The 26,512-nt window shown below is 34.6% G+C and overlaps 1 protein-coding gene across 4 annotated transcripts in view; it reads left to right on the forward strand.

Moving 5' to 3' along the window:
* The window catches only part of VRK2 (VRK serine/threonine kinase 2), a 104,583-nt gene that overhangs the window by 8,993 nt on the left and 69,078 nt on the right, over window positions 1–26,512 (forward strand). For 3 of the 4 annotated variants that reach the window (XM_073023013.1, XM_007970544.3, XM_007970545.3), the window contains exon 3: window positions 25,938–25,987. In XM_073023013.1, coding sequence (XP_072879114.1) covers window positions 25,938–25,987 — 50 coding nt within the window. Of the gene's footprint in view, window positions 1–2,740; window positions 2,878–25,937; window positions 25,988–26,512 lie in introns of all 4 variants that reach the window. The other variant, XM_073023014.1, reaches the window with a different exon arrangement.

Raw genomic sequence — 26,512 nt, forward strand, 5'->3', positions numbered from 1 at the left:
TCCAGCAGAGCCAGGTGCAATCAAAGCCAGATCTTCAACCTGCTGCAGTAAAGAACCCTAAATTTAGAAAGGGCAGGCAAAGTTTAGAAGAACTCCTTGGTGGCAGGCAGCTCTTTTCACTATGAGCTGATGAAGCTTCACAAAATTGTATAAAAGAGATGAAGAGAAAACCAAATAAAAGACCTTCAAAAAATGTCATCCTGAAACAGAAAGATTTTTAATAAACTAAAGGAAAAAGTTTAGTCCTTTCTCCTCAATGCAGAAAATCTTCAGAGTTTTCTATCAATAAAAACTTAGTTAACCAAAATGTTAGAACCAACTTAATGCATAAGTAACAAAACTTTCTATTTTTACATTTATTTCATTGCATGTCTATCATGTATATAAACTTTGCTTCTTGAATAATGGATTTTGCATAAAATTGAGTTCTAAACATCATATTTCCTTCTGATTGTCTCACACCCACTACAGAACTCCCCTCCCCCACCCCCTGAAAGAGGGCACTCTTCCTTCTGATCACTTTAATCCTATCTTCTGAATGCTCTAAAATTTACAGGAATGCCTGTAAGACCAGCTGTGGCCAAGAGAAGCTTTTCCTAATCGCCTTATAGCCGTTGCTTTTGCTTTTTCACTGTGTAAACTTTATCTATGGAACAGATTCCATGAGACCGTTGTGAATACTTCAACGTATTCAAAACATATAACTGCCACAAATTAAACTACTAAAACTAAAGCTGGTGCATTGTAACTGCCAAGTAAAACTGGCACGTCCCTCTGTCAGACTGCAGGAGAGTGTGCCATACAGTCCTCGGAAAACACAATTCATCCAGAAGCACTCTTGTCACTTGCTCTGATATTAAACCAGAGAAAGTGACATTAATTAAAGAAGTGACATGAGCCAACAAAGGCAATGAATTCTCAGCTTTGGCTCATGTGCAGACCTTAATCCAACCTGGTCTGCTTAGGTAGTGTGGCTATTTCTGAAGATTAACTAATGTGGCTACTCTCACCCCACCTCCTCTCATCTTCCCATTCTGGAACACATTTTTAAGGAACTATCATTTTATCTCCAGGGTTGGACTAGTTAATTGGTACACTGGTAGTCATTGCAGGGCTTCCCAAAATAGTGGGAAAGTGGTGGCATGTGATGCTTTTATTGTACTTGGTAATGGTGGGAGATGTACAACTAGAGGTAGAGGAGAGTTGGTCTAACAAAAAGGCAAGCAACAGCCAAATAGCAGAGTACCTAGACTTGGTAGACTGGAAGCAAGGAAGGTGTGCTGCTAGGACTGGTTGTGGAAACAAATGGTGACTGGTAGGCTTTATGGAAATTCTGACATGCTAAAGAGGCACGCTGGGGAGTGTTCATAACTTCTCTCTGTTTTTATTCCCATGGTGTGCTTTCACACAATGCTCACCTCATCATTTCAGACGGTCACTATTTTGTATGTTGTCTTTTTAACCTGTTTCCCCCATGTGTGCACACAGACACAACATTATAAACTGCTTACAGGCAGTCACTCACAGTGCTTAATATGGCCTTGCATGTTACAGTTCTTAAAAAATGATTTGTTAAATTAACTCTAGAACTGTTCTATTATGATTTTCCCAGCAAATAGGTTGTCTGAAACAAAAAATTCCATGCTCTATCCTATATGTGACCTGTGTGTAAGGCACTGTACTTTCAGATTTAGAGAAATTCTTTTGTATCTTTTGGGGAATTTGAAGGGCAAAAAGTATGTGTTTATTTTCTTTTCAAGTATATTTTTAAAATACAAAGAAGCTGTGTACTTAATCCATAGATTGTAGAATTTACTGTGAAGAGTCTACTCTGTTAATGCATAGTATGGAGAGGGGACTAAAAAATGGACATTGTGTTAAGACAAATCAGTTTTGTCTTTCTAATAAAACAGTTCTTCTGAGTAGTATTTAATTGAAGTAGAACTAATAGCAAGTGTAAACTTTTGTGGGGAAAAGCATGGTGTTTACTATTAAATGGATTGACTTACAGGCATGTAACATGCATAAGAAATCAAGTTTTCAAAGAATGTAAACACAACGTTTACAGAAAATAAATTATTGGGATTTCTTTTAATCCAAGTCTGTGAAAGGTTTGATTAAGGGTTTTGTATATAGTCAGAAGCTTTTGTTATGGTTTCTGGGCAGGGGTATTTTATGTTTGAGATCGGGAATTTTCTATCCACATAATTAGTCATGAGGTTTAATGTACATTTTTTTTTTATATCAGGCAGACAATGTCTTCAAAGAGACAGCAGTGCTGCAAAGGAGCAAGAAAAGAAGGCCAAAGTTGACACACAGAGAGGCAAAACAGTGTAGGAAAAATCAACACGTTTTGCAAAATCAATCATTGAAAATGTGTCAGCATTCAGGAGACTGTCTTTAATTTGCAATCCAAGTGAAATAGAGTATTTAAATATGAGAGGCAGTATTATTGAGCCCAGCATGCCTGCTACCACTTGTTTGACTAGCTCAGAATAGAACACTGAGAGGCAAGGGCTCAAAGTTAAATGAACATTTATACATTTTAAAATCAAATGAAAGATTCAGAGTATATTCATGAATTAATTTTTTTTTTCAAAGCCCTAAATTTAATCAGCTGGAATTACTTTAAAAGTGTCATTCTATTTAACTTTTGGAAATGATGAATTTGCCTTTTAATAGGGATGCTGTATTTTATCATGAAGATGAAACAAACTGTCTTTTGTTAATTATTCCCCAGAGACACTGGCCATTTTTCTCTCTCCAATGCTTAGTGTGGAGTAAAGGCAGCTTCCCGCAAATTTATTTCAAGCAAGAGCAATCGGAAGCTTCAACATGTGTGAAAGAGGCGCATAGAGAACATAGCTTCCATTTCAGGTATTCTGAGTGCCACCTAATGAACCTCTTAGAGATAATGTTACCAAAGCCTCACTGATGATGCCATGAACATAGAACACAGGAAAGTAAAAAAGAATGAAAGAAGAGTCTGGTAAAGAGTAGTAGATGTGTCAAATGTGTCTGTAGTATCTGATAAATGCTGGGACTAGTTTTTGAATTCTTTTAGGAAATTATCATCTTTATTATCAACTACTAAAGTCTTTCACTTAGTGTGTGCTAAGAGCATTGCATGAATTATTTCATTGAATCCTCTCAGCAGCTTAACTAAGGAAGACATTGAGGCCTAAAGAGGATGCGTAAATTACCTTCTGGCCACAATTTTTAAAATGTCTCTTCTATATTTGAGCTCCAGTCCCTGCCCTACTGATGTCCCTTGTCAAAGAACACTTGAATTTATTGTTAGCCAGATAAAACAGTGGCAAATGGCATGCTTATGACAAGCTCATTTCTAAAGTAACAGCAAAATATGTAATTGATAGTATTGGCAGCTAATTTAAGAAATCTGTTAGTGATGATGCTAATAATGGTGTCATTTTCATTCAGATTGACAACTCAAGGCATAGAGCATCAGTGATATGTTTTTGATATTATTAAGATCTCAAAATCTGTGAAAGAACATCTGATATTTATAGTAAACCTAATGTTAGGCACTGGAAAAATTACATTAAAATTGTACCATACCTCAAACAATATTTGTATGGAAAAAAGTGCGAATAGTCATCTAATAGTTCATGTAATCTGATGAGAAAGATTTGTTGGATTTTCATGCCTTTGCAAAACTGAATACATTTATCTAGTTTTATATATTTTATACATTTGTTTTGAGTCAAATAAGTAACAGGAAGATCCAAATAGACCTGTTTAAATCCCTATGATATGATTTTAATAAGCACCATATAAAAATGGATACCTTTATAAATATTGAATGATTCTTGACCATATTTTTTTTCATTGGATAATAATTTAAAGATACACTGCTTAGAAAACTAGGTCTTTTAAAGAGTAAAACAAACAGAAAATAAGAAAAATAGGATTGTGTTAAAGAACATATCCCTTTGCAGAATTTGTTTCAGATACCAATGTATTTTATTTATAATAAAAGTCTAGGTTTTGAAAAATTATTTTTAAATAACTAAAATTAGTTATTTCGAGATATTATACAGTAGTAATGATTATTACATACTCACGGGTGATTTCATGAAGAAGTTAAAACATGTAGTGGTAAACCTTGGGGTGTTTATAATAAAGAAGAGATATTAGCTATTGCAATGCAAGATTTTATACTAGAATACTTTTTAATTTGGTGTATATATATTTAACAAGGAAAAGAATGAACAAATGCAAGTTACTACATTAAATACATGTTCTTGAGCACTTACAGAGATATGGGATTATTAATTTCAAATTCTGGAGAATGTAAAGAAAAGCTATTCATTATGCTTGGTCTTATTTCTATTAAAAAATCATGTGTTACAGTTCTATCTTACATCTCCAGTATCAAATGTGAGTATTATAATTGAGAATGGAGAATTAGTTACGTAAACCTTTTATCCTACACAGTATTAGGAGGATAGTAGAAGAAAAAGTAGTAACACTGACCAAAAAAAAAAAAAAATCCCACATAAGACAAAGAAAAGTGAGAAGAAAACAAAACAAACCTGTATAGCTAACAGGTAAATGTTGCTGTGTGATGAAAAGAGGAAGAAAAAAATTGTATAGTCTTCTAGAATAATCAGAATGTCTACTCTAGCAGAAAGCTTTTGAGCAAGATAAATCTTCTGAAATTAACTAGTTTCATGTAGGTTGACTATAATAAAGAATTCCTGTAAAAAAATAAGTATTTTTTTTTTCGGGTGGAGCACTTTTAAGTTCCTTCTGACTGTGAAAACCTGTTAAATCCTGAAAGATGGAGTTAAATTTATAAATGATCTGTTGATATTGGCACATGGATAGAGGCCTTAAGGAAATAATGAATGCAGCTGGTAAAGAAGCAAATCTTAGTCACAGAAAAATGAGATAAAGAGACCATCAAGAAGAAAAAATAATGGCTATATTATGTGTTTATGTAGTGTATCTTTGGATAGTAAGAACATCACATGAAAATGTAAAGACATGCAAAATAAAGACCATAATGAAAAACATAAGAAAGATTTTCCTTATTTGCAGCCTAATTTCAGCATAAATATTAGAAAGTGCTTCAAAAAAGCAGGAACAGGGCTAAAGATTCTTACATAATAGGTTTTTAAACCTAAATTACAGAACTTACAATATTATTTAAGGAAGAGAGGTCAAGAACTACTTCATCCCTCACTTCATACGCTTTGAAAATAGGATTTATGATGGCTAAGAAAAATAATAGCTCTCGTTCTATTGTATGGCCAAATTGAATATCTCTTAGGAGGTAGAAGGAAACATTTGAGGTCTTAGTAAACCTGAAATTATTTCTTAATAGATTATCACTAAGATAAAATAGGCTTGAAAGTAGTGTATGATTGAAAATGACTTACAAGAGATAAATGAGTTAAACTATTAAGAAAAGATTTGATGATATAAAGCAAAACCAGTTTAGTAAAACTTGGGGGATTTTTTTTTTTAAGAACTATAAGTTATGAATATAGAATTTTATAACAAAGTTCAAATTTCTCAATTAGATTGATGAACTGTGGTTCAAAATTATAGGGTTAACAGTTAAGTTACATATCAACCCTTTAGGGAAGCTCAAAATGTATTTAGTTAATAATAATAAAAACAGCTAAGTTAGAGTTTATTAGTGTTAATGTTTGAGAAATAGGTAAGTGGGTTGGAAGATATAATTTGTGGTAAAATGAAATAAATATGTAATATATACCACAACCTGTAAGTAACTGGCCAAAGGCAGCAAAGAAAAATGACAATTATATAAATTAGTGTATTATAATAAAATTGTCAGTTAACTACATTAGAAAAAAGTCTGTAAGCCTCAATTAAAGAAGATCACTGACAGAACTTCATAGTCAGTTGCCAAAAGAGAAATACTTAAAATAAGATATAAAGACACTAAAAGGTTAAGGTTTTTCATGCACATGTAACTAAACAGTAAAGCAATAGCAGTATCTGTTATTATTTTATATTCCACAGTAAAAATCATTAAGAGAGCTAAACAAGGATGTATATAGGGTAAAAGGTTAGTAGAACAAAGTGAAAATGTAATGATAGAATATAATATAATGAGAATGCTATTGTTTATTTTTATCCTTGAAGAGAAAGTAGCAGACATTCAATAAGAAATTATTATAAATATGACTGGAGATACTATAAATAAATTCAGAAAATGACAAACCAGTTACCACTAAGGCTTCACACTGGTCTCTGTGGAACCCAGGTGTAGAAGTGAAAGGGGTATGGGTTCTGGTCTCCCATCCCATGTTTCAACCTTAGGATTTCTGCTTTATCTGTTTCATATTCAGGCTTACCTTGTCTTATTGCACATCACTTTATTGTGCTTTGCAGATACTGTGTTTTTTTACACAGTAAGGATTGTGGCAACCCTGCATCAACCAAATCTATCAGTGCTATTTTTTCCAGCAGCGTGTGCTTCATGCATGTCTGTGTTGCATTTTGGTCATTTTGACAATATTTCAAACTTTTTTGTTATTATATCTTTTATGGTGATCTGTGATCAATGAGCTTTCTTGTGATTATCATAATTATTTTGAGGAATCATGAACTACACCCATACAAGACGGTGAATTTAATTGGTAAATGTAGCACATGGCCTAAATGCACCACTGACCAGTCATGCTTCCGTCATTCTCCCTTACCTCAGACCTCTCTATTCTCTGTGATACGACAATTTTGAAATTAGGTCAATTAATAACCCTGAAGTAGCCTTTAAGTATTCAAGTGAAAGAATGAGTTATGCATCTCTCACTTTAAATCAAAAGCTAGAAATAATTAAGCCTAGTGAGGAAGGCATATCGAAAGCTCAGATAGGTTAAAAGCTAGGCCTCTTACATCGGTTAGCCAAATTGTGAATGCAAAGGAAAAGTTCTTGAAAGAAATTAAAAGTGCTACTCCAGTGAACACACGAATGATAGGAAAATGAAGCAGCCTTATTGCTGATAAGGAGAAAGTTTCAGTGGTCTGGATAGAGGATCAAACCAGCCACAACATCCCCTTAAGCCAAAGCCTAATCCAGAGCAAGCTCCTAACTCTTCAGTTCTGGGAAAGCTGAGAGAGACAAGGAAGCTGCAGAAGAAACGTTTGAAGCTAGCAAAGGTTGGTTCATGAGGTTTTAAGGAAAGAAGTCATCTCCAGAACATAAAAATGGAAGGTGAAATGGCAAGTGCTGATGTAGAAGCTGCAGCAAGTTATCCAGAAGTTCTAGCTAAGATCAATGGTGATGGTGGTTACACTAACAAATTTTCAGTGTAAATGAAACAGACTTCTATTGGAAGAAGATACTGTGTAGGACATTCATTGCTAGAGAGAAGTCAGTGCCTGGGTTGAAAGCTTCTAAAGACAGGCTGACTCTCTTCTTATGGACTAATGCAGATGATGACTTTAAGTGGAAGCCAGTGCTTACCATTCAGAAAATCCTAAGGCCCTTGAGAATTATGTTTATTATCTATTCTACCTGTACTCTGTAAATGGAACAACAAAGCCTGGATGACAGTGTGTCTGTTTACAGCATGGTTTACTGATTTTTTTTTTTTTTAGTTTTATTTTTCTTATTTTAAAATTGTGTATATTTAAGGCATATATCACAGTTTTTTGTTTGTTTGTTTGTTTGTTTTTAAACATATGAGTGAGAACAACTGTCCCTCACCCATTTTGGGAGAAGAGGGGGAGATGAAGAGAAGTAGATTAAAGGGTACAAACATACAGTGAGCTAAAAGGAACGAATTCAGTGTTTGATAGCAGAGTAGGATGACTATAATTAACAAAAATGTGTTGTACTTTGGTAATGGGCACCCTGAATACCCTGACTTGGTCACTATGTGTTGTATGCTTGTAACAAATTTTCTCATGTACCCCGTAAATTTGCACGAATAATAAAGAGTTTACTGAATATTTTAAGCCTGCTGTTGAAATCTACTTCTCAGAAACAAAAAAATTACTTTCAAAATAAATAACTACTTGTTGACAATGCACGTTAGTTACCCAAGAACTCTGATGGAGATGTACAAGGAGAGTGATGTTGTTTTCATGCCTGCTAACATAGTGTCCATTCTGTAGCTCATGGATCAAAGGAGTAACTTTAACTTTCAAGTCTTAGTATTTAAGAAGTAAATAAGGCTTCAGCTGCCATAGATAATGATTCCTCAGATGGATCTGGGCAAAATGAATGGAAAGTCTTCTGGAAAGGATTCACCGTCCAGATGCCATTAACAACATTCATGATTCATGGAAGGAGATAAAAATAGCAATATTAACAAGAGTTTGGAAGAAGTTGTTTCCAACCCTTGTGGGTGACTTTGCGGGGTTCAAGCCTTCAGTGAAGAAGCATCTGTAGATGTGATGGAAATGGCAAGAGAACTGGAATTAGAGGTGAAAACTGAAGATGTGACTGAACTGCTCAATCTCATGGTAACACTTAACTTATGAGGAGTTGCTTCTTAGGAATGAACAAAGAGAGTGGTTTCCTGAGATGGAATCTATCCTGGTAAAGATGCCATAAACATTGTTGAAATGACAACAAAGTTTTAGAGTATTACATAAATTTAGCTGATAAAGCAGTGGCATGGTTTGAGAGGATTGACTTCAATTTTGAAAGGTCTGTTGTAGATAAAATGCTAACAAACAACATCGTGAGCTGCAGAGAGATCTTTTGTGAAAGCGAGAGTCAATTGATGTGGCAAACTTCATTGCTATCTTAAGAAATTGCCACAGTCACCCCAGTCTTCAGCACTCACTACCCTGATGAGTCAGCTACTATCCACATCAAGACCTTCCACAAACAAAAAGATTATAACTTGCTAAAAGCTCACATGATTGCTGAAATTTTTTAGCAATAAAATATTTTTAAATTAAGGCATGTACATTGTTTTTTAAAAGATACTGCTGTTGTACCCTTAATAGACTACAGTATCATGTAAATATAACTTTTATATGTACTGGGCAACCAAAAAATTCACACTACTTGCTTTATTACAATATTCATTTTGTTGCATTGATGTGGAACCGAACCTGCAGTATCTCCAAAATATCAGGATTCCAAGAAACATTCCATTACTAAGAGTTTGAAGGTAACTGATTGTGCTATAATAATAAGTTATAAAGTGAAATATGTAATAGGAAAAGTTTTAGTTTGGAGGGTTTTTAACAGTGTTACAGAGAATACACTTTTTTTTCAAGTACACAATAATTTGTTTTAAAAATATATGTGATTTAGAAAATATAAAAATTTTTAACATGTCATAGTTTTGGAATCTAATCCTGGAAACAAATACCAGTATGACTTTGCTTGTTCTGTTTTTCTCTTTATCACTTACATTCTGTCTCATTTCTACATATTCAGTTTGTGCTCATGTTAAGTCCACCTTCCTTTGAAGCCTACTGCTTTTCTTTGTGCATTTTCTACCACAGTTTTATATTGTGTATTTATTTTCTGCAATATTTTTGCTTCTATTTTATAACTAAGTATATTCTATTTTGTATTATGATTATGTACTTGTATCTTTTTTCTTATAAAAATAAAGAGAAAAAAATCTTTGTACATTTCTGTGAATTTTAACATACCCACCAACATAATTAGGATAGAGGACAGATTCATCACCCCTAAAATCTTCCTTATCTATCCCTTTGTGACCATAGCCTCCTTTTACCCCGAATCTCCGGCAGCCATTGATCTATTCTGCATCAGTATAGATGTGCCTTTTGGGGAACGTATGGGATTACTATAAGTGGAATCATGTGATATGTGTCATTTGTGATTTTTTTTTTTTCACTTAGCATAATGCCTTTGAGATTGACTCAAATTGTTGTGTGTGTCAGCAGTTTTTTATTGTCAAGTAGTAATCTGTTGTATGAATGTATCAGAGTTTGTATATTCTACCATTGAAGGACATTTGGGTAGTGTGATTCCTTCAACTTTTTCTTCAAAATTGTTTTAGCTATTTTAATTCCTTTGCTTTTCCATATACATAATTAACTTATATTTCCAGAATGATGACAACAAAAATTTCTGGGATATTAATTGATATTGAGCTAAATCTATTGATAAATTTGGGGAAAATTAACATTTCTACTATGTAGAGTCATCCAAACCATAAATACAGCATGTGTCCCCATTTCTTTAGGTCTTCCCTGATTTCTTGTATCAGCTTTTTGTAGTTATTAGCATACTAGTCCTATACATATATTGTTGGTTATATATTAATATATACATTTTTTGGAGCTATTGAAAATGTTCTTGGTTTTTAAATTTCAGTTTCCATTTGTACATTAGTCGTATATAGAAATATCATTGATTTTTGTATGTTGACCTTATATCCTATGAATATGGTAAACCCAGTTATTCTAGGATTGGATTTTTCTTTTGTGGCAGATTCTTTGGGAATTTCTACGTAGACAATCACATCATCTGGTGATAGGGAAAACTTTCTTACCAAATGTGCGCTTTTCATTTATGTTCTTAACTTACTGCACTGGCTAGGACTTACAGTGATTTATTGAATAGAAATAGCAAGAGTGCTCATTTTTTACTTGTTCTCATTTTTAGGGAGAATGTATTCAGCTTCTCACCATTTAGTGTGATGTTAACTGTAGGTTTTTCATACCTGTTCTTTGTCAAGTTAAGCGTACTGAGTTTTGATCATAAAAGGGTGTTGAATTCTGTCAATTGCCTTTTCTACGTCCATTGATATGATCAGGTGGTTCTTCTTTAGATTATTAATATGGTAGATGACATTGAGTTTTGAATATTGAAACATTTTTGCATTCCTCAAATTAACTTGATCATGGTGTATTATTTTTATATATTTCTGGATTCCACTTGCTTATATGTTGAGAATCTTTCCATCTTTGTTAAGGAGACTATCAGTGTATACTTTTATTTATTTATTTATTTATTTGTTTATTTATTTCCCCTACCATCTTTGTCTAATTTTGTATCAGGGTAATTCTGGCCTCATAAAATGAGTTCTGAAGTATTCTTTCTTTTGTTTTCTGGAAGTGAATGTGTAGAATTAGTGTTACGCGTTTTTAAAATGTTTTGTATAGGTCAGAAAGGCTTTTTTGTTGTTGTTTTTTTGAGACAGCGTCTCGCTCTGTTGTCCGGGCTGGAGTGCAGTGGCGTGATCTCGGCTCACTGCAAGCTCCGTCTCCCGGGTCCACGCCATTCTCCTGCCTCAGCCTCCCCAGTAGCTAGGACTACACGCGCCTGCCACCACGCCCGGCTAATTTATTTTTGTATTTTTAGTAGAGATGGGGTTTCACCCTGTTAGCGAGGATGGTCTGGATCTCCTGACCTTGTGATCCACCCGCCTCAGCCTCCCAAAGTGCTGGGATTACAGACGTGAGCCACCGCACCCGGCCCAGAAAGGCTTTTAAAAAACAAACAAACAAACAATGGTTTCACTTTCTTTAGTAGTTACTTAGGACTAATCTGGTTATTTGTTTCAGATAATTTAGTAGTTCATGGTTTTTCAGGAATTGCTCTATTTTATCATCAGTTGTGATTATTAATATTGCCAACTTGATTGGATTGAAGGATGCAAAGTATTGTCCCTGGATATGTCTGTAAGGGTGTTGCCAAAGCAGATTAACAGTTGAGTCAATGGATTGGGAGAGGTAGACCCACCCTCAATCTGAGTGAGCAACGTCTAATCAGCATGCAGAAGAAGGTGGAAAGAGCAGATTTGCTGAGAGTTCTGGCCCTCATCTTTCTCTCCTGCTGGATGCTTCCTGCTCTTGAAGATTGACTGACATCAAGACTCCAGGTTCTTCAGCTTTTGGATTCTTGGACTCACACCACTAGTTTGCGAGGGGCTCTGGGGCCTTCAGCCACAGATTGAAGGCTACACTGTTGGCTTCCCTACATTTGAAGTTTTGGGACTCAGACTGGCTTTGTTGCTTCTCAGTTTGCAGACGGCCTGTTGTGGGACTTCACCTTGTGATCATGTGAATCCTTAATATACTCCTTAATAAACTCCCCTTCATATATACATCTATATACATCTATTAATTCTGTCCCTCTAGAGAACCCCAACTAATATAGTTGTCAAATTTATGGGTATAGAGTTGTTAATATTTATTATATTTAAATGTAATTAGGTTTTGTAGTGATAGTCTCTCATTTTTGATGTTGATCTTTCAAATCGTGTTTTCTTTTTTGTCTTGATATGAGTTTATAGGTTTTATTGACCATTTCAGAGAAATAGCTCTTGGTTTCATTTACTCTATTCCATTTCATTGATTTCTGGTTATTTTCTTTATAATTTTTTTCCATTAAGTCCTGCTTAGCCTGTATCTCACAGACTTTTATATATTGTGGTTGTCTTATGTATTATATCTCCATTCATTGAAAATCCCATCAGTTCATGTCACACGTTTTGCTCCATCTGTTAAATATATGCTGAAGAACTGAAGAAGAGACGCCTAATCTATTACATTTTCCCAGCTATTTATCATGTTTTCTCTTCCTTTATTCCTAATATTCCAAATTTCCTTGTGTAGCTTTTCTTTTACCTCAATATCTTTCTTTCTTTCTTTCTTTTTTTTTTTTTGAGACAGAGTATCGCTCTGTCACCCAGGCTGGAGTGCAGTGGCACAATCTTGGCTCACTGCAGCCTGCACCTCCTGGGTTCAAGTAATTCCCCTGTCTCAGCCTCTCAAGTAGCTAGCACTACAGGCGTATGCTACCACGCCCAGCTAATTTTTGTATTTTTGGTAGAGATGGCGTTTCACCATGTTGCCCAGGCTGGTCTCAAACTCCTGACCTCAAGTGATCTGTCCACCCCAGCCTCCCAAAGTGCTGGGATTACAGGCTTTTTTATTTCAATACCTTTCTTTAGCAATTCTTAACACAGCAAGTCTGCTGGCCATCAGTTCTCTTAGTTTTCTTCACCTGAGATTGTCTTCATTTAGTCTTCTTTTCCAAAAGATATTTTTGCTGGATGTTGGATTGATAATTTTTTTTTCACCTCTTCATCATTTCTGATGATAAATCTGCAATCATTTGAGTCATTGTTCCCCTATACATAATGCATTGTTCACTCTGGCTGCTTTCAAGATTTTTCTTTGTTTCTAGATTTTAGATTTGACTGTAATGTGTCTGGGCATTGATTTCTTTGGGTTTATCCTATTGAGGGTTCTTTGACATTATTGAGTCTATAGGCTTATGTGTATATAAAACTTGGAAAATTTCAGTCATTATTTCATCAAATGTTTTTTTAGTATCACAAGCTTCCTTCTCTTCTTGTGGTATTCCACATGTTCAATGTTTCGTTACTGCCTATAAGGTTCAAAGGTGGTGTTCAATTTTTTCATAGTTTATCTCTCTGTTGTTTAGGCTGGATCAGTTTCCTTTGATCTATCATCAAGTTCAGTGACTTTTCTTATGTCATCTCCCTAATTGTATCGCGCCCCCTCAGGAACTTTAAAAAAAAAAATAAATTCGGTTATGTATCTTTTAGTTCCAAAAACATCATTTGATTCTTTATTGTATTTTCTGTCTTTGTTGCATTTTTCTTTTTTTCCCTTTGTTTCAAAAGTGTTTGTTTTTATTTGTTGAAGCATTTTAATAATAATTGTTTTAAAGTCTGTCAGATAGTTGCAACATCCCTGTCATTTTGCCATTATCTATTCATTGTCTTTTCATATATGAGTTTTTTTCTGCTTCTTTGTATGCCTAGTAACTCTGAATTATATCATGGATATGTTGAATATTATGTTACAAGAATTTAGGTCTCTTCTAACAGAGAACATTGATATTTTGTTTTAGCAGGTAATCTTCTTGGTTGCATTCAGGCTTCAAGTTCTGACTGGTCTGTGTTTGGGGTACAGTGTTCGTTTAGTTTTCAATAGCAAAAGTATTGTTCAGGTCATGTGTGTTCCATTCAGTGACCAGCCTGGGACTTGGGAATTGGCAGTTTACTTATTGAACTCTGTATGTGCTGTTTAATGTTAGCTCCACGTATACACAGCTTGTGAATGAGTCCAGGAGTTTATAAACAACTTGTTGTGGTGATGTTCCCAAGCTCTTCTCCCTCCATGATCTCCTTGGTATTTATTCTCTGGAATCTCCTTTTTAGGTTCTCTGACCAGAAATCTGGGCTTTTATTTACCCTGTCTTGCCATGCACCTGTGTCTAGGGAAAATGGCAAGAGGGTGTAGAATATAAAAAGTTATTGGATACCCTTCTCTTTTGGGACCACAACTCATTTGATTGGAGAGGAAAGTTTCCTTCCTTGAGAGTTTCAGATCTCTGTGTGTCCCTGCTGCTGCTGCCACTGTCATCACCACAGAATTGTTTGGGTCCTGGGATGGGAAAGAACCAAAAGGTGAAAAATAGGAAAAAAGAATAATGGCATTTTCTGTACTCTCTGAGTGTTAGGATATTCATTTCCTACTCTTCTATCCTTAACTAGAGAGCTTCTACTAGGGCATTTTTTGTTTGCCCTAATGTCAGCTTTCAAGGTTTGGGCTTCCTTGAGTTCTGACCGAAGGATACCGGAAGGGAAGAAGTGGAATATCTGATTCAAGTATGATGTTACTGTGAATTGTGACCCTTTCTCATAATCTACCTGCTATTTTATTATTTTTAATCAGGAGACTCTCTTAGAGCAGTTTCAGGGTTATGGAAAACTAAGCAGATAGTACAGAACTCTCATATACTACCTCTTTCTCCCACTGCTGTCATAGTTTTCTTTATTACTAACAACTCAAATTAGTGTGGTAAATATGTTACAATTTATTAACCAATATTGATACATTATTATTCACTAAAGTCCATAATTTAAACTAGAGCTCATTAATTGTGTTGTATAATTTTTTTTGTTGTTTGTTTTTTCTTGAGATGGGATCTTGGTGTGTTACCCAAGCTAGTCTTGAACTCCTAGGCTAAAGTGATCCTCCCACATCAGCCTCTCAAGTAATTGGGGTTACAGACGTGCACCACTGTGCCCAGGTTTTATGTTATATAGTTTTATGTGTTTTGATATATGCATAATATCATGTGTCCACTATTAGTCTTATAAGACTAATCTCACTGCCTTGAGATTGCCTTGTGCTACACCTATTTATTCCTCTTCCTTCCTGCCCTAAACCTCAGCCGGCCAACCACTTCTCTTTCTCTCTTTTTTTTTTTTTTTTTTTTTTTTAAGACGGAGTCTCACTCTGTCGCCCAGGCTGGAGTGCAGTGGCCTGATCTCGGCTTACTGCAAGCTCTGCCTCCCGGGTTCACGCCATTCTCCTGCCTCAGCCTCCCAAGTGGCTGGGACTACAGGTGCTCTGGCTAATTTTTTGTATTTTTAGTAGAGACGGGGTTTCACCGTGTTAGCCAGGATGGTCTCCATCTCCTGACCTCGTGATCCGCCTACCTCAGCCTCCCAAAGTGCTGGGATTACAGGCGTGAGCCACCGCGCCCGGCCCTCTTTTTAATGTTTCTATACTTTTGCCGTTTTCAGAATGACATATAGTTAGAATCATACAGTATGTAACCTTTTCAGACTAGCTTCTTTCACAAAACTGTATGTATGTAAGGTTCCTCCATATCTTTTTGTGGCTAAATAATAATATCACAGTTTGTTTACCCATTCACCTGTTGAAGTATGTCTGGGGGTGGCTTCCAGTTTTTGTCAGTCGTTAATAAAGCGGGTATAAATGTTTATGTGCAGATTTTTGTGTGAACATAGCTTTCAACTCATTTGGGTAAATACTCAGGAGTGCATTTCCTGGGTTGTATAGTAAGACTGTGTTTAGCTTTGTAAGAAACTGCTAAACTGTCTTTCAAAGTGGCTGTCCTATTTTATATTCCCACTAGCAATGAATGAGAATTCCTGTTGTGCTACATCCTTGCCAGCATTTAACATTGTCTGTGTTTTTGGATTTTAGCCATTCTAATCAATGTGTAGTTGTATCTCATTGTTTTAGTTTGCAATTTCCTGATTATATATGATGTCGAGCATCTTTTCGTGTGTTTATTTTACAACTTTACATCTTTTTTGAGAAGTTTCTGTTAAATATTTTGCTCACTTTTAGATGAGTTGTTCATTTTTTTATTGTTGATTTTTAAGAATATTTTGTATATTTTTGATATGTCTTGTCAGATGTTTTGCAAATATCTCCTCCCACACTGTGATTTATCTTTTTATTTTCTTAACAATGTCTTTGACAGAGCAGAAAAATTTTAATTTTAATGAAGTCCAATTTAACAGTTCTTTTCTTGCATGGATTATGCTTTTGGTATATCTGTAAAAACTCACTACCCCTAGATCACCCAGATTTTCATTTGTGTTACCTTCCAGAAGCGTATCATTTTTGCATTGTGCATTTAGGTTTATAATCCATCTTGAGTTAATTTTGATGAAAGATCAGTGTCTAGATTCACATTTTTGCATGTGAGTATCCAGTCCTAGTACCATTTGCTGAAAAGACTACCCTTCCTCTATTGAATTGCCTTTGCTCTTTTGTAAAGATTGACTGGCTATATATATTTGACTATAGAGGGTCTATTTCTAGGCTATCTATTCCATTAATCTATTTGTCCTTTTTTTTTTTTTTTTTTTTTTGCAGAATCACAGTTTCTTAATTATTGTTTATAGAAAGCTTTGAACTTGAATAGTGCAAGTCCTCTGACTTTGTTCTTCAGTATTGTGTTTACTGTTCTGGATCTTTTGCACTTCTGTACAGAATTTAGAATCAATTTGTTGATATCCACAACATAACTTGTTGTGTTTTTATTAGTATTGCTTTGAATTTATATATCAAGTTGGGGAGAACTGACATCTTAAGAATATGAGTGAGTCTTCCTATTTATGAACATGATGTATCTCTCCATATCATGATAAAGATTTTCTTTCATCAGATGTTTGTAGTTTTCCTCATTTGTATGTATTTTGTTGTATTTATAGCTAAGTATTAGTATTTCTTTTTTGGTACTAATATAAATGGTATTGTTTATACATTTGTTTTTTATATATTGTTTTTTATATATATTGTTTAAACAGCAATTGCTCATTGCTGTTACAAAAGAAAGAAACTGACTTTTGTAGATTAAATTTATATCCTGCAACTTTGCTATACTGATTTATTAAGGCCAGGAGTTTTTTCATTGATTATTCTGGATTTTCAATGTATAAGATCATGTCATATGTGAACAAAGATGGTTTTATATCTTTCTTTGCAATCTGTTTACCTTTTACTTCCTTTTCTTGTGTTACTGTATTAGCTAGGACTTTCAGTATGATGTTAAATAGGAGAAGTGAGAGGAGACATCCTTGCTTTGTTCCCAGTCTTAAGATGAAAACATCTAATTTCTCAGCAGTAAGTTTAATTTTAGCTGTAGTTTTATTTGTAGGGTTTTTTTTTTTATCAAGTTGAGAAAGTTTCCATCTATTTCTAGCATTACTGTGAATTTTTATTATGAATTAGATTTTGCCAAATGGTTTTCTGTGTTTTATAATGTGATCATATGATGTTTCTTTTGTAGCTTATTAATGTGTTGGATTATGTTAATTGATTTTTAAATGCTGAACCAGCCTTGTATACCTGGAATAAATCCCATTAAGTTGTGTATAAATCTTTTTATATGCAACCCAAATCCATCAATTTGATGGATTTGATTTGCTAACGTTTTGTTGAGGATTTTTGTATCTATCTTTTTGAGAGATATTGAGTCGTACTTTTTTTTCTTTTAATATTTTTATCTGGTTTTGTTATTAGGGTGATGCTGGTTTTATAGAATTAGTGGAATGTTCCTTTGCTTCTGTTTTCTAGGCGAGATTGTAGATAATTGGTATTATTGCCCCTTTAAATGTTTGTAGAATTCACCAGTTAGCCCATCTAGGCCCACCCATCTAGGTTTTCTACTATGTGAGTTTAGATAATTTATTTTAGATCTTTCTCCTAATCAGATATATGTATTCAATGCTATAAATTTCCCTTTAAGCTCTACTTCTGCTGCATCCCACACATTTTTAGAAATTATATTTTCATTTTCATTAGTTTGAAATACTTTTTAAAATATACTTTGAATTTTTGGATCCATGTGTTATTTAGACATACATTTGACTTTTGGTCATTAATTTCTAATTTAATTCCATTTTGGTCTGAGAACATACTTTATATGAGTTCTATTATTTTATATTTACTGAGCTATGTTTTTTTGGCCCAGAATGTTTTCTGTCTTAGTGAATATATTGTGTGAGCTTGATAAGAATGTATATTCTGGCCGGGCGCGGTGGCTCAAGCCTATAATCCCAGCACTTTGGGAGGCCGAGACGGGCAGATCACGAGGTCGAGAGATCGAGACCATCCTGGCTAACACGGTGAAACCCCGTCTCTACTAAAAATACAAAAAATTAGCTGGGCGTGGTTGGGGGCGCCTGTAGTCCCAGCTACTCAGAAAGCTGAGGCAGGAGAATGGCATAAACCCGGGAGGCAAGAGCTTGCAGTGAGCTGAGATCCAGTCACTGCACTCCAGCCTGGGCGACAGAGCCAGACTCCGTCTCAAAAAAAAAAAAAAAAAAAGAATGTATCTTCTGCTGTTGTTGGATGAAGTATTCTGTAAATGTCAGTTGAATTCATTGATTGGTGGTGCTGTCAGTTCAACCATATTCTTACTGACTTTTTGCCTGCTGCATCTGTCAATTACTGATGGAAGTGTGTTTAAGTCTCCAGTTACAACAGTGGATTTGTCTATTTTTCCTTCCAGTTCTCTTAGGTTTTGCCTCATGTATTTTAACATTCTGTTGGTAGTACATACACACTAAGGATTATTATGTCTTCCTGAAGAATTGACCCCTTTATTATTATTTAATATCCCTCTTTATTCCTGATGATTTTTCTGGTTCTAAGTCTGCTGTATTAGGCTTCTATAGAGGGAAAGAACTAATAGGAGATACATTTATATTTATACTTATAGGGTAATTTATAAAGGAGTATTAAACTCACATGATCACAAGGTCCCACAATAGGCCATCTGCAAACTGAGGAGCAGGGAAGTCAGTCTGAGTCCCAAAGCTGAAGAACTTGAAATTAGATGTTTGAAGGCAGGAAGCATCCAGCACGGGAGAAAGATGTAGGCGGGGAGGCTAAGCCAGTATAGTCGTTTCATGTTCTTCTGCCTGCTTTTATCCTAGCCGCCTTGGCAGCTGATTAGAGATTGGGCCCACCCAGATTAAGGGTGGGCCTGCCTTTCCCAGCCCACTGGCTCAAATACTAATCTCCTTTGGCAACACCCTCACAGACAGGTCCAGGATAAATACTTTCTATCCTTCAGTACAATCAAGGTGACATTCACTATTAACTATCACATCTGCTTTGTTTGATATTAATATAGCTACTCCAGCTTTCTTTTGATTTGTGTTCGCATGATATATCTTTCTTTGTCCCTTTACTTTTATGTGTGTCTTTATATTCAAAGTGGGTTTCCTATAGACATCATATAGTTGTCTTATTTTTTTAAATCTACTCTGTCACTATCTGTCTTTTAATTGATGTATTTAGACCATTAATATTTAAAGTGATTATTAGTGTATTTGGATTATTATCTGATGTATTTGTAACTGTTTTCTATTTGTTTTGCTTGTTCTTTCTTGTTTTTTTATCTTTTTTTTTTTTTTTTTGCCTTCTCTGATTTTAAATGAGCATTTTATATGACTCTGTTTTCTCTCCTTTCTTGGTATATCAATTCTTCTTTAGAAATTTTTAGTGGTTGATTTAGAGTTTACAGGGCAACATTTACAACTAGTCAAAGCTTACTTTCAAATAACACTATACTACTTCACAATTAGTGCAGGTACCTTATAATTATTCTCTCCTATCTCTTGCTGTAATTCATTTCACTTATTCATAAGCTATAATAACTCAACACATGGTTATTTTGAACAAACGTTTTGCCAATTAAAGTAAAAAATAAGCTTTTATTTTACCTTCATTTATTTCCTCTCTGGCACAGTTTATTTCTTTATGCAGATCTGAGTAATAACACATATATTATTTTCCTTCGCTCTCAAGAGCTTTTTAAAAACATTTCTTGCAAGGTGGGTCTGCTGTTGATGTGCTGGTAAGGTGTGGGAGAATATGAGGCCTTTTATAATCTTATGACTAAATCTGTTTTTTATTTTTATTATTTACTTTCTTTCCAACTCAAATTTTATTTTAAGTTCAGGTGGTACATAGCAGGTTTCTTTCGTGGGTAAATTGTGTGTCATGGGAGTTTGGTATACAGATAATTTTGTCACCTAGGTAATCAGCATAATAGGTAGTTTTTCAGTCCTCACTCTCCTCTTATGCCATACCCTTAAGTAGGCTCCATTGTCTTTTGTTCCCTTGTTTGTGTCCATGTGTACTCAGTGTTTTCCTTCTGCTTATAAATGAGGACATGCAGTGTCTAGTTTTCTATTCCTGTGTTAATTTGCTTAGCATAATGGCCTCCAGCTGCATCCATGTTGTGGCAAAGGACATGATCATTCTTTTTATGACTGTGTAGTATTTCATAGTGTGTATGTACCACACTTTCTTTATATAGTTTTCCACAGTGGCTGAACTGATTTACATTCCCACCAGCAGTGTATAAATGTTCCCTTATTTCTGAAGCCTCGCCAACATCTATTGTTTTTTGACTTTTTAATAATAGTCATCCTGATTGGTACAAGGTGGTATCTTGCAGTTTTGATTTGGATTTACCTAATGATTAGTGTAAGTCTGTTTTTTTGTTTTTGTTTTTGTTTTGTTTTGTTTTGTTTTTTTGGGGGGGCTGTGCCCCAAGATGTGACCTTCACCAGTATTTCTCAGCGTCCTATACCCTACTTAGGTGAGATAGAAAAGCTAGAGGAGGCTGGAGTGGTTATTTTTCTTCTTCCATGTTGATTAGGTTCTGGCAAAGTAGTTTCCCCTTCCCCTGCTTGAAACAGGAGATTTTTCTGATATTCACTGTGAGAACATGGAGGGCTTATAGTAAAACTCTGCCCCAAGAAGATGTGATTCTCTGTATTCACTTCTCTTTCCAGTTGTTGGGCAGTGATTTGCCTTGTAACCTCAGGTCTCTGATGGATTAAAGAAAAGTTGTTGATTTTCAGATTGTTCAATTTTTTTATTTTTTTCCCCCCCTTGAGAAGACAGGAGTGAGGACCTCTAAGCTCTTAATATGTTGAGTGGAAACCTCTCTTTACTTTTTAAGAGCCTTCTAATAGCTACTGTCTTCTTTTTTTGTCTATATTTTATAGCTGTTTTCAATGGGAGAGCTACAGTTGAGTGTTCCTCCTCCATCTTATATGTACAGATGCTCCTTGACTTACAATGGGGTTATGTCCTGATAATTCCATCATAAATTGAAATTATTGTAAGTCAGTAAGGCATTTAATACATCTAGTCTACTAAACATCATAGTTTACTCTAGCCTACCTTAAATGTGCTCAGAACACATTTATTAGCCAACAATTGGGCAAGATCATCTAACACAAAGCCTATTTTATAATAAAGTGTTGAATATCTCATGTGAGAGTATCATACCTCATATCACTAGCTTGAGAAAAGTTCAAAATTTAAAAATTTGAAGTATGATTTCTACTGAATGCACAGTGCTTTTTCACCATTGTAAAGCTGAAAAACCCTGTTGAACCATTGTAAGTTGAGGACTGTCCACATTTTTTTGAAATACTGATTTTTGAAAAGCTGATTTGTTTCCTTTAATGATTATGTTTCTATTTAGGTTTTTCATTTTTTGAATTATTTTGGTAAATTTTTTTTCTAGGAAATTGTCATTTTTTTCTAAGTTTTTAAGTTTACTGATGATAGTGTTTATCATATTAGTTTATCTGTTTCAAAATCTCATGCATATTTATGGTTTTGCTCTCTTTCCAATGCTTACACAATTTTGTAAGAGGATTGTTACCTTTTTTAAGAGAAATCTTAAATATCACCTGTTTTGTTTGTTTAGTTTTTATACTTAAAAATTTTATTTTGTAACTTTTAAATTTTAAATTTTAGAGAGTTTGCAAAAAAAAGAGTGTTCCCATATTCTCTACTCAACTTCCCTAAATGGTAATATATTACAAAATAGCACATAATACCTTACATAGTTATCAACACCAGAAAATTAGCATTGATACAATACTATTAACCTATTTATATACTTCATTAAAATTCTGCCAGTTGTCCTACTAATGTCCTTTTTTGGTTCAAAATCCAAGATGACACAATATGTGTAGTTATCATTTCTCTGTAACTCCCTCTGGGAAAATTCTTCAATCTTTCTTTGTCTTTTATGAGCTTAGCACTCTTTTTTTTTTTTTCTCCTCTAAATTATTTATTGAAATATTTTCTTTATAGATTTTAAATACCTTAGTGTAAACAGAGGTTGAAATACAGAGGACAAACATTGTGTAGAACCTAGAACACCCTATCAGTTCATTGAATCATGATTTCCCCCACCCAAGTCCTTGGATTCTTAATTTGTTGAATTGATCCTAGGCGTTTGTTGTCTCAGGATATTTTTCCTAAATCCTAATTGATTGACTAGTCTTATCTGAAGAATTCCTGCCCCCTACCCACAATCTGCATAGGTTAATTATTCTTCTGTCTCTTAGAGAAAGTGAGACTAGGCTGCAAAGAACCCATACCTCTAAGGCTCTTCCTCTATTTTTTTTTTTTTTTACCTTATTTTTGGGTGTTTAAATGGGATTAGAAGTGTCATCTGGCCCCCAAAAATGACCACTCTTAAACTAAAGATATTTCCGTAATAATCAAAGCATAGTAATTTTCTGGGAGACTTCTCACTTCGTCATATCCTTCCATACCCTCTCTAGCAGTTCTCTTGAACTTATTGCTGTGATTCTTCTTCCTACTGAAAAAAATATGTGTACTGCCACAATTTACGATAGAGTTCTGTTGTTAGTGGGATAAGGCCAATAACACCATGTAGAATTCTGTCGCCCTTACTTCTTCATGCATGCAAATTAGTCTAAGTACTGTTAACTCCCTAGATGTCTCTATGCTTCCAGCAAAGAGATAGCTAGCAACATAGTTTTGCCATTTCTTGGACAAAACTCTTTTTCTTCTCAGGCCAACCTGATAGCTTCTCAGCTTGCCCTCTTTTAGAATCTTTGTCTTTGGTAGCCCATAAGGCTGCAGAATTTTTAAAACTGTACTTGTATATACAGTTCAGTAGTGTTAAGTATATTCACATTGTTGTGCAGCAGATCTCCAGAACGTTCCCATTTTGCAATACTGAAACTCTATTCATTAAACAGTAATTCTCCATTTTCCTCTTTTCCCAGTGCCTGGAAACCAACATTCTACTTTTTTTGTTTCTATGAATTTCAGTACTCTAGATACCTCATAAATGTAGAATCATATGGTATTTGTCTTTTTGTGTGTGGTGTGGCTTATTTTACTTAGCCTAATGTCCTCAAGGTTCATTTATGTTGTAGCATGTGACATGATTTCCTTCTTTTTTATGGTTGATTAATGTTCCATTCCATGTATATGCCACCTTTTGTTTAATTATCTGTCCATGGCCATTTGGGTTGCTTCCACTTTTGGCTAATTGTCTGTAATGCTGCTATGAGCATGGGTGTGCATATATGTATTTAATGATGCGTCTTATAATCCAAGACATTTTAGATTTCTCTACCAGGCAGCAAAAGCATATACCATGTCCCTGTATGCGTGTGTGTATTTCATCATTTAATTTCACTAGCTATAGTGGGGCTTGGCATACAGTAGGAAATAATTGTTTTGTTAATTGATTACTTATTCTACTATAAAAAGACCCATGTGGTAACCAGAACAATCTCTTTGTTCATATGAAGCACCCGTCTCTAAGAGCTTTCTAGTCTATTGATTTTAGATTTAGACCCTCCAGTATAACCTGACGTGGAAGCTTATAGAGACTATTGTGTAGCTATCAAATGATGACCGTAGAGATTTTCAAGTATGTGTCAACACATGACTATGTTCACTTGAAATAATGTGAAAGGAAAATTCAGATTATAAAGTATTAGGGATATAATGATTGAAATCAGCAAGGATTCAGGCCTTGGACTGATTGGACATCTTTTTCTTTTTTCCTATGGTAACATAATCTGTTATTTATCTGTGTGAAACTCCCAATTTTCTTCTGTACTTTTTAGCTTATTACATTCTGTTGGGCTTAAAGATTTATTTGCTGCTGTGGTCACTTGCTTTTAGATGAGAGGCAAAAGTTTCTACTGACATCTACCTCAGGTAGCAAAGACACTTGCCTAGAGTAGGTACTGTTTTATGTGGGCCAAGGTTGGAACAGGGTATTTCTCCTTAGCCTTGGGAACCATACTAGTAATATAGTTTGTCATAGGGTGGGAACAAAGGTTTTCTCACCAATTCTTCTATACCAAGACTTGACTCTGTCCCCTGGATATACTTTCTTAAGTTTTCTTCTTAGAAGAAAGTAGGTCTAGCTAATCTACTCTTCCTGCAGTTTCCTTGGGACTATTGCATGGGTAAAAATGAAATAACATGAATGAAGATGAAATGATAATTTTAAGTACTATAAGTAAGTTTAGTTTCTTTGTTATTGTAAAGAGGTCTGGGTTTACAATTTAATATTAGCTAGAATTTGAAATGATACTTTCTTCAACTGGCTAGTAGCATTACTGATATTAAAAACTTTGGAGAACGGTTAAAAAAATTGTATATGATTGGCTCAACTGTAATGTACAATTTATATATTTTATTAAATTTGTGACATATGTATATCTAAGGTGTGAATTATTGGAAAAAAGGGAACAGCTGATAGAATTAGAAAAAAGAAAAAGATAATATTAATGATAGGACACAGCATTTTAATAAATATATTTAATATATATAAATATATTGTATCTCAAGAATTTGATCCTGTTCTCAAGTCTATTATTGATTTTCAATTGTAAACAATACTAGTTCCACCTTTTTTCCTTTCTCTTTCCTTCAAACATCATCTGGACACTTAATACAGTGCCTGGCATATTCTAGCTTCTTGATAAATATTTTAGCTATTTGACTGAGTAAAGGAATGAATGAATGGAGAGTGAACAAATGAACGAATGACAAAGTTTTAGTCTTTTGCAGTACAAATAAATATACGTGTAAATTTCTCTTATTGAGATTTGAAAACAGTAATCTTTTAATAATTTAGGTAATGTAGAGGAAAAGATTAATTTGTTTTAAAATGTGAACACTGGAGATTTTAAAAGTAGGGATTATACCATCTGAACTACAAATGGAAAATAAGAATTAAATGAAGTAACGTTAACTTGAAATTGAAATGAATTTATGAGGTATGTATTCTTTAATGTAAAAGTAATTGATTGGTAGGTTCAGAAGATATTTTTAAAGACTTTATTCTCATTTTAACTTTACTTATTCTAGAATTTTGTCAAGTATAAATTGTTTTGAACTTTCTACTTAAATTGAATCAATTTTTATTTCTGAATCATTATGGATTCTAATTTAGTGCAATTGAATCAATGGATTTTACTGTGTATTATATATTGGGTTTAATGCCATATATGTATAAAATATTTTCCCCCACATTTTGGATCTATATGATTCATATTGCTATTGATTCTGTATTTAAATATTTGAATATGGTTTATGATAAAGTGTATCAGCTGTGATGTCAGGCAGTTTTGAGTTTCTATCTCTAATATTTAGTGAGCAATTTATTCATTCAACGTCTCAAACTTCAGTAGCATCTTGTATAAAATAGAGATGATTTATTCCTACTACCATAAAAGGTTGTTGGGATGATATAATAAACTTACATATGTAAAGTGCTTTGCATAGTGTTTGGGATATGGTAGGTATTCAGTAATTGGGAATAACTATTTTTCTCTCCATTGTGTGTGTGTGTGTGTGGTTTTTTTTTCCTGCAGCTTTTCCCACAAATAAACCAGAGAAAGATGCAAGACATGTAGTAAAAGTGGTAAGTGTTGCTCATAGATTTGTATTTCACATATATTTGACTTTTTCCTTTTCTGCTTTAAGAGTATTTTGGCTGGGCGCGGTGGCTCACGCCTGTAATCCCAGCACTTTGGGAGGCCACGGCGGGCGGATCACAAGTTTAGGAGATGGAGACCATCCTGGCTAACACGGTGAAACCCCGTCTCTACTAAAAATACAAAACAATTAGCCAGGCGTGGCGGTGGGCGCCTGTAGTCCCAGCTACTCGGGAGGCTGAGGCAGGAGAATGGCGTGAACCCGGGAGACAACTTGCAGCGAGCCGAGATCGCGCCACTGCACTCCAGCCTGGCCGACGGAGTGAGACTCTGTCCCGCCCCCTCGCCCCCCCAAAAAAAGAATGTTTTTCACCTTAATTTTTATAACTATTGCCTTATCAGTAAACCTAATGTTATGATCTATTTTCACGTTGTTAAAACATTGACACTGGAGAACCTTTGTTTTCCTGTATTGCCAACTATTACCCTGGTGTGTTATCAATCTAGCTATT

This window comes from Chlorocebus sabaeus, chromosome 14 (genome assembly GCF_047675955.1).
Source record: "Chlorocebus sabaeus isolate Y175 chromosome 14, mChlSab1.0.hap1, whole genome shotgun sequence".
NCBI classification, from domain to species: Eukaryota; Metazoa; Chordata; class Mammalia; order Primates; family Cercopithecidae; genus Chlorocebus; species Chlorocebus sabaeus.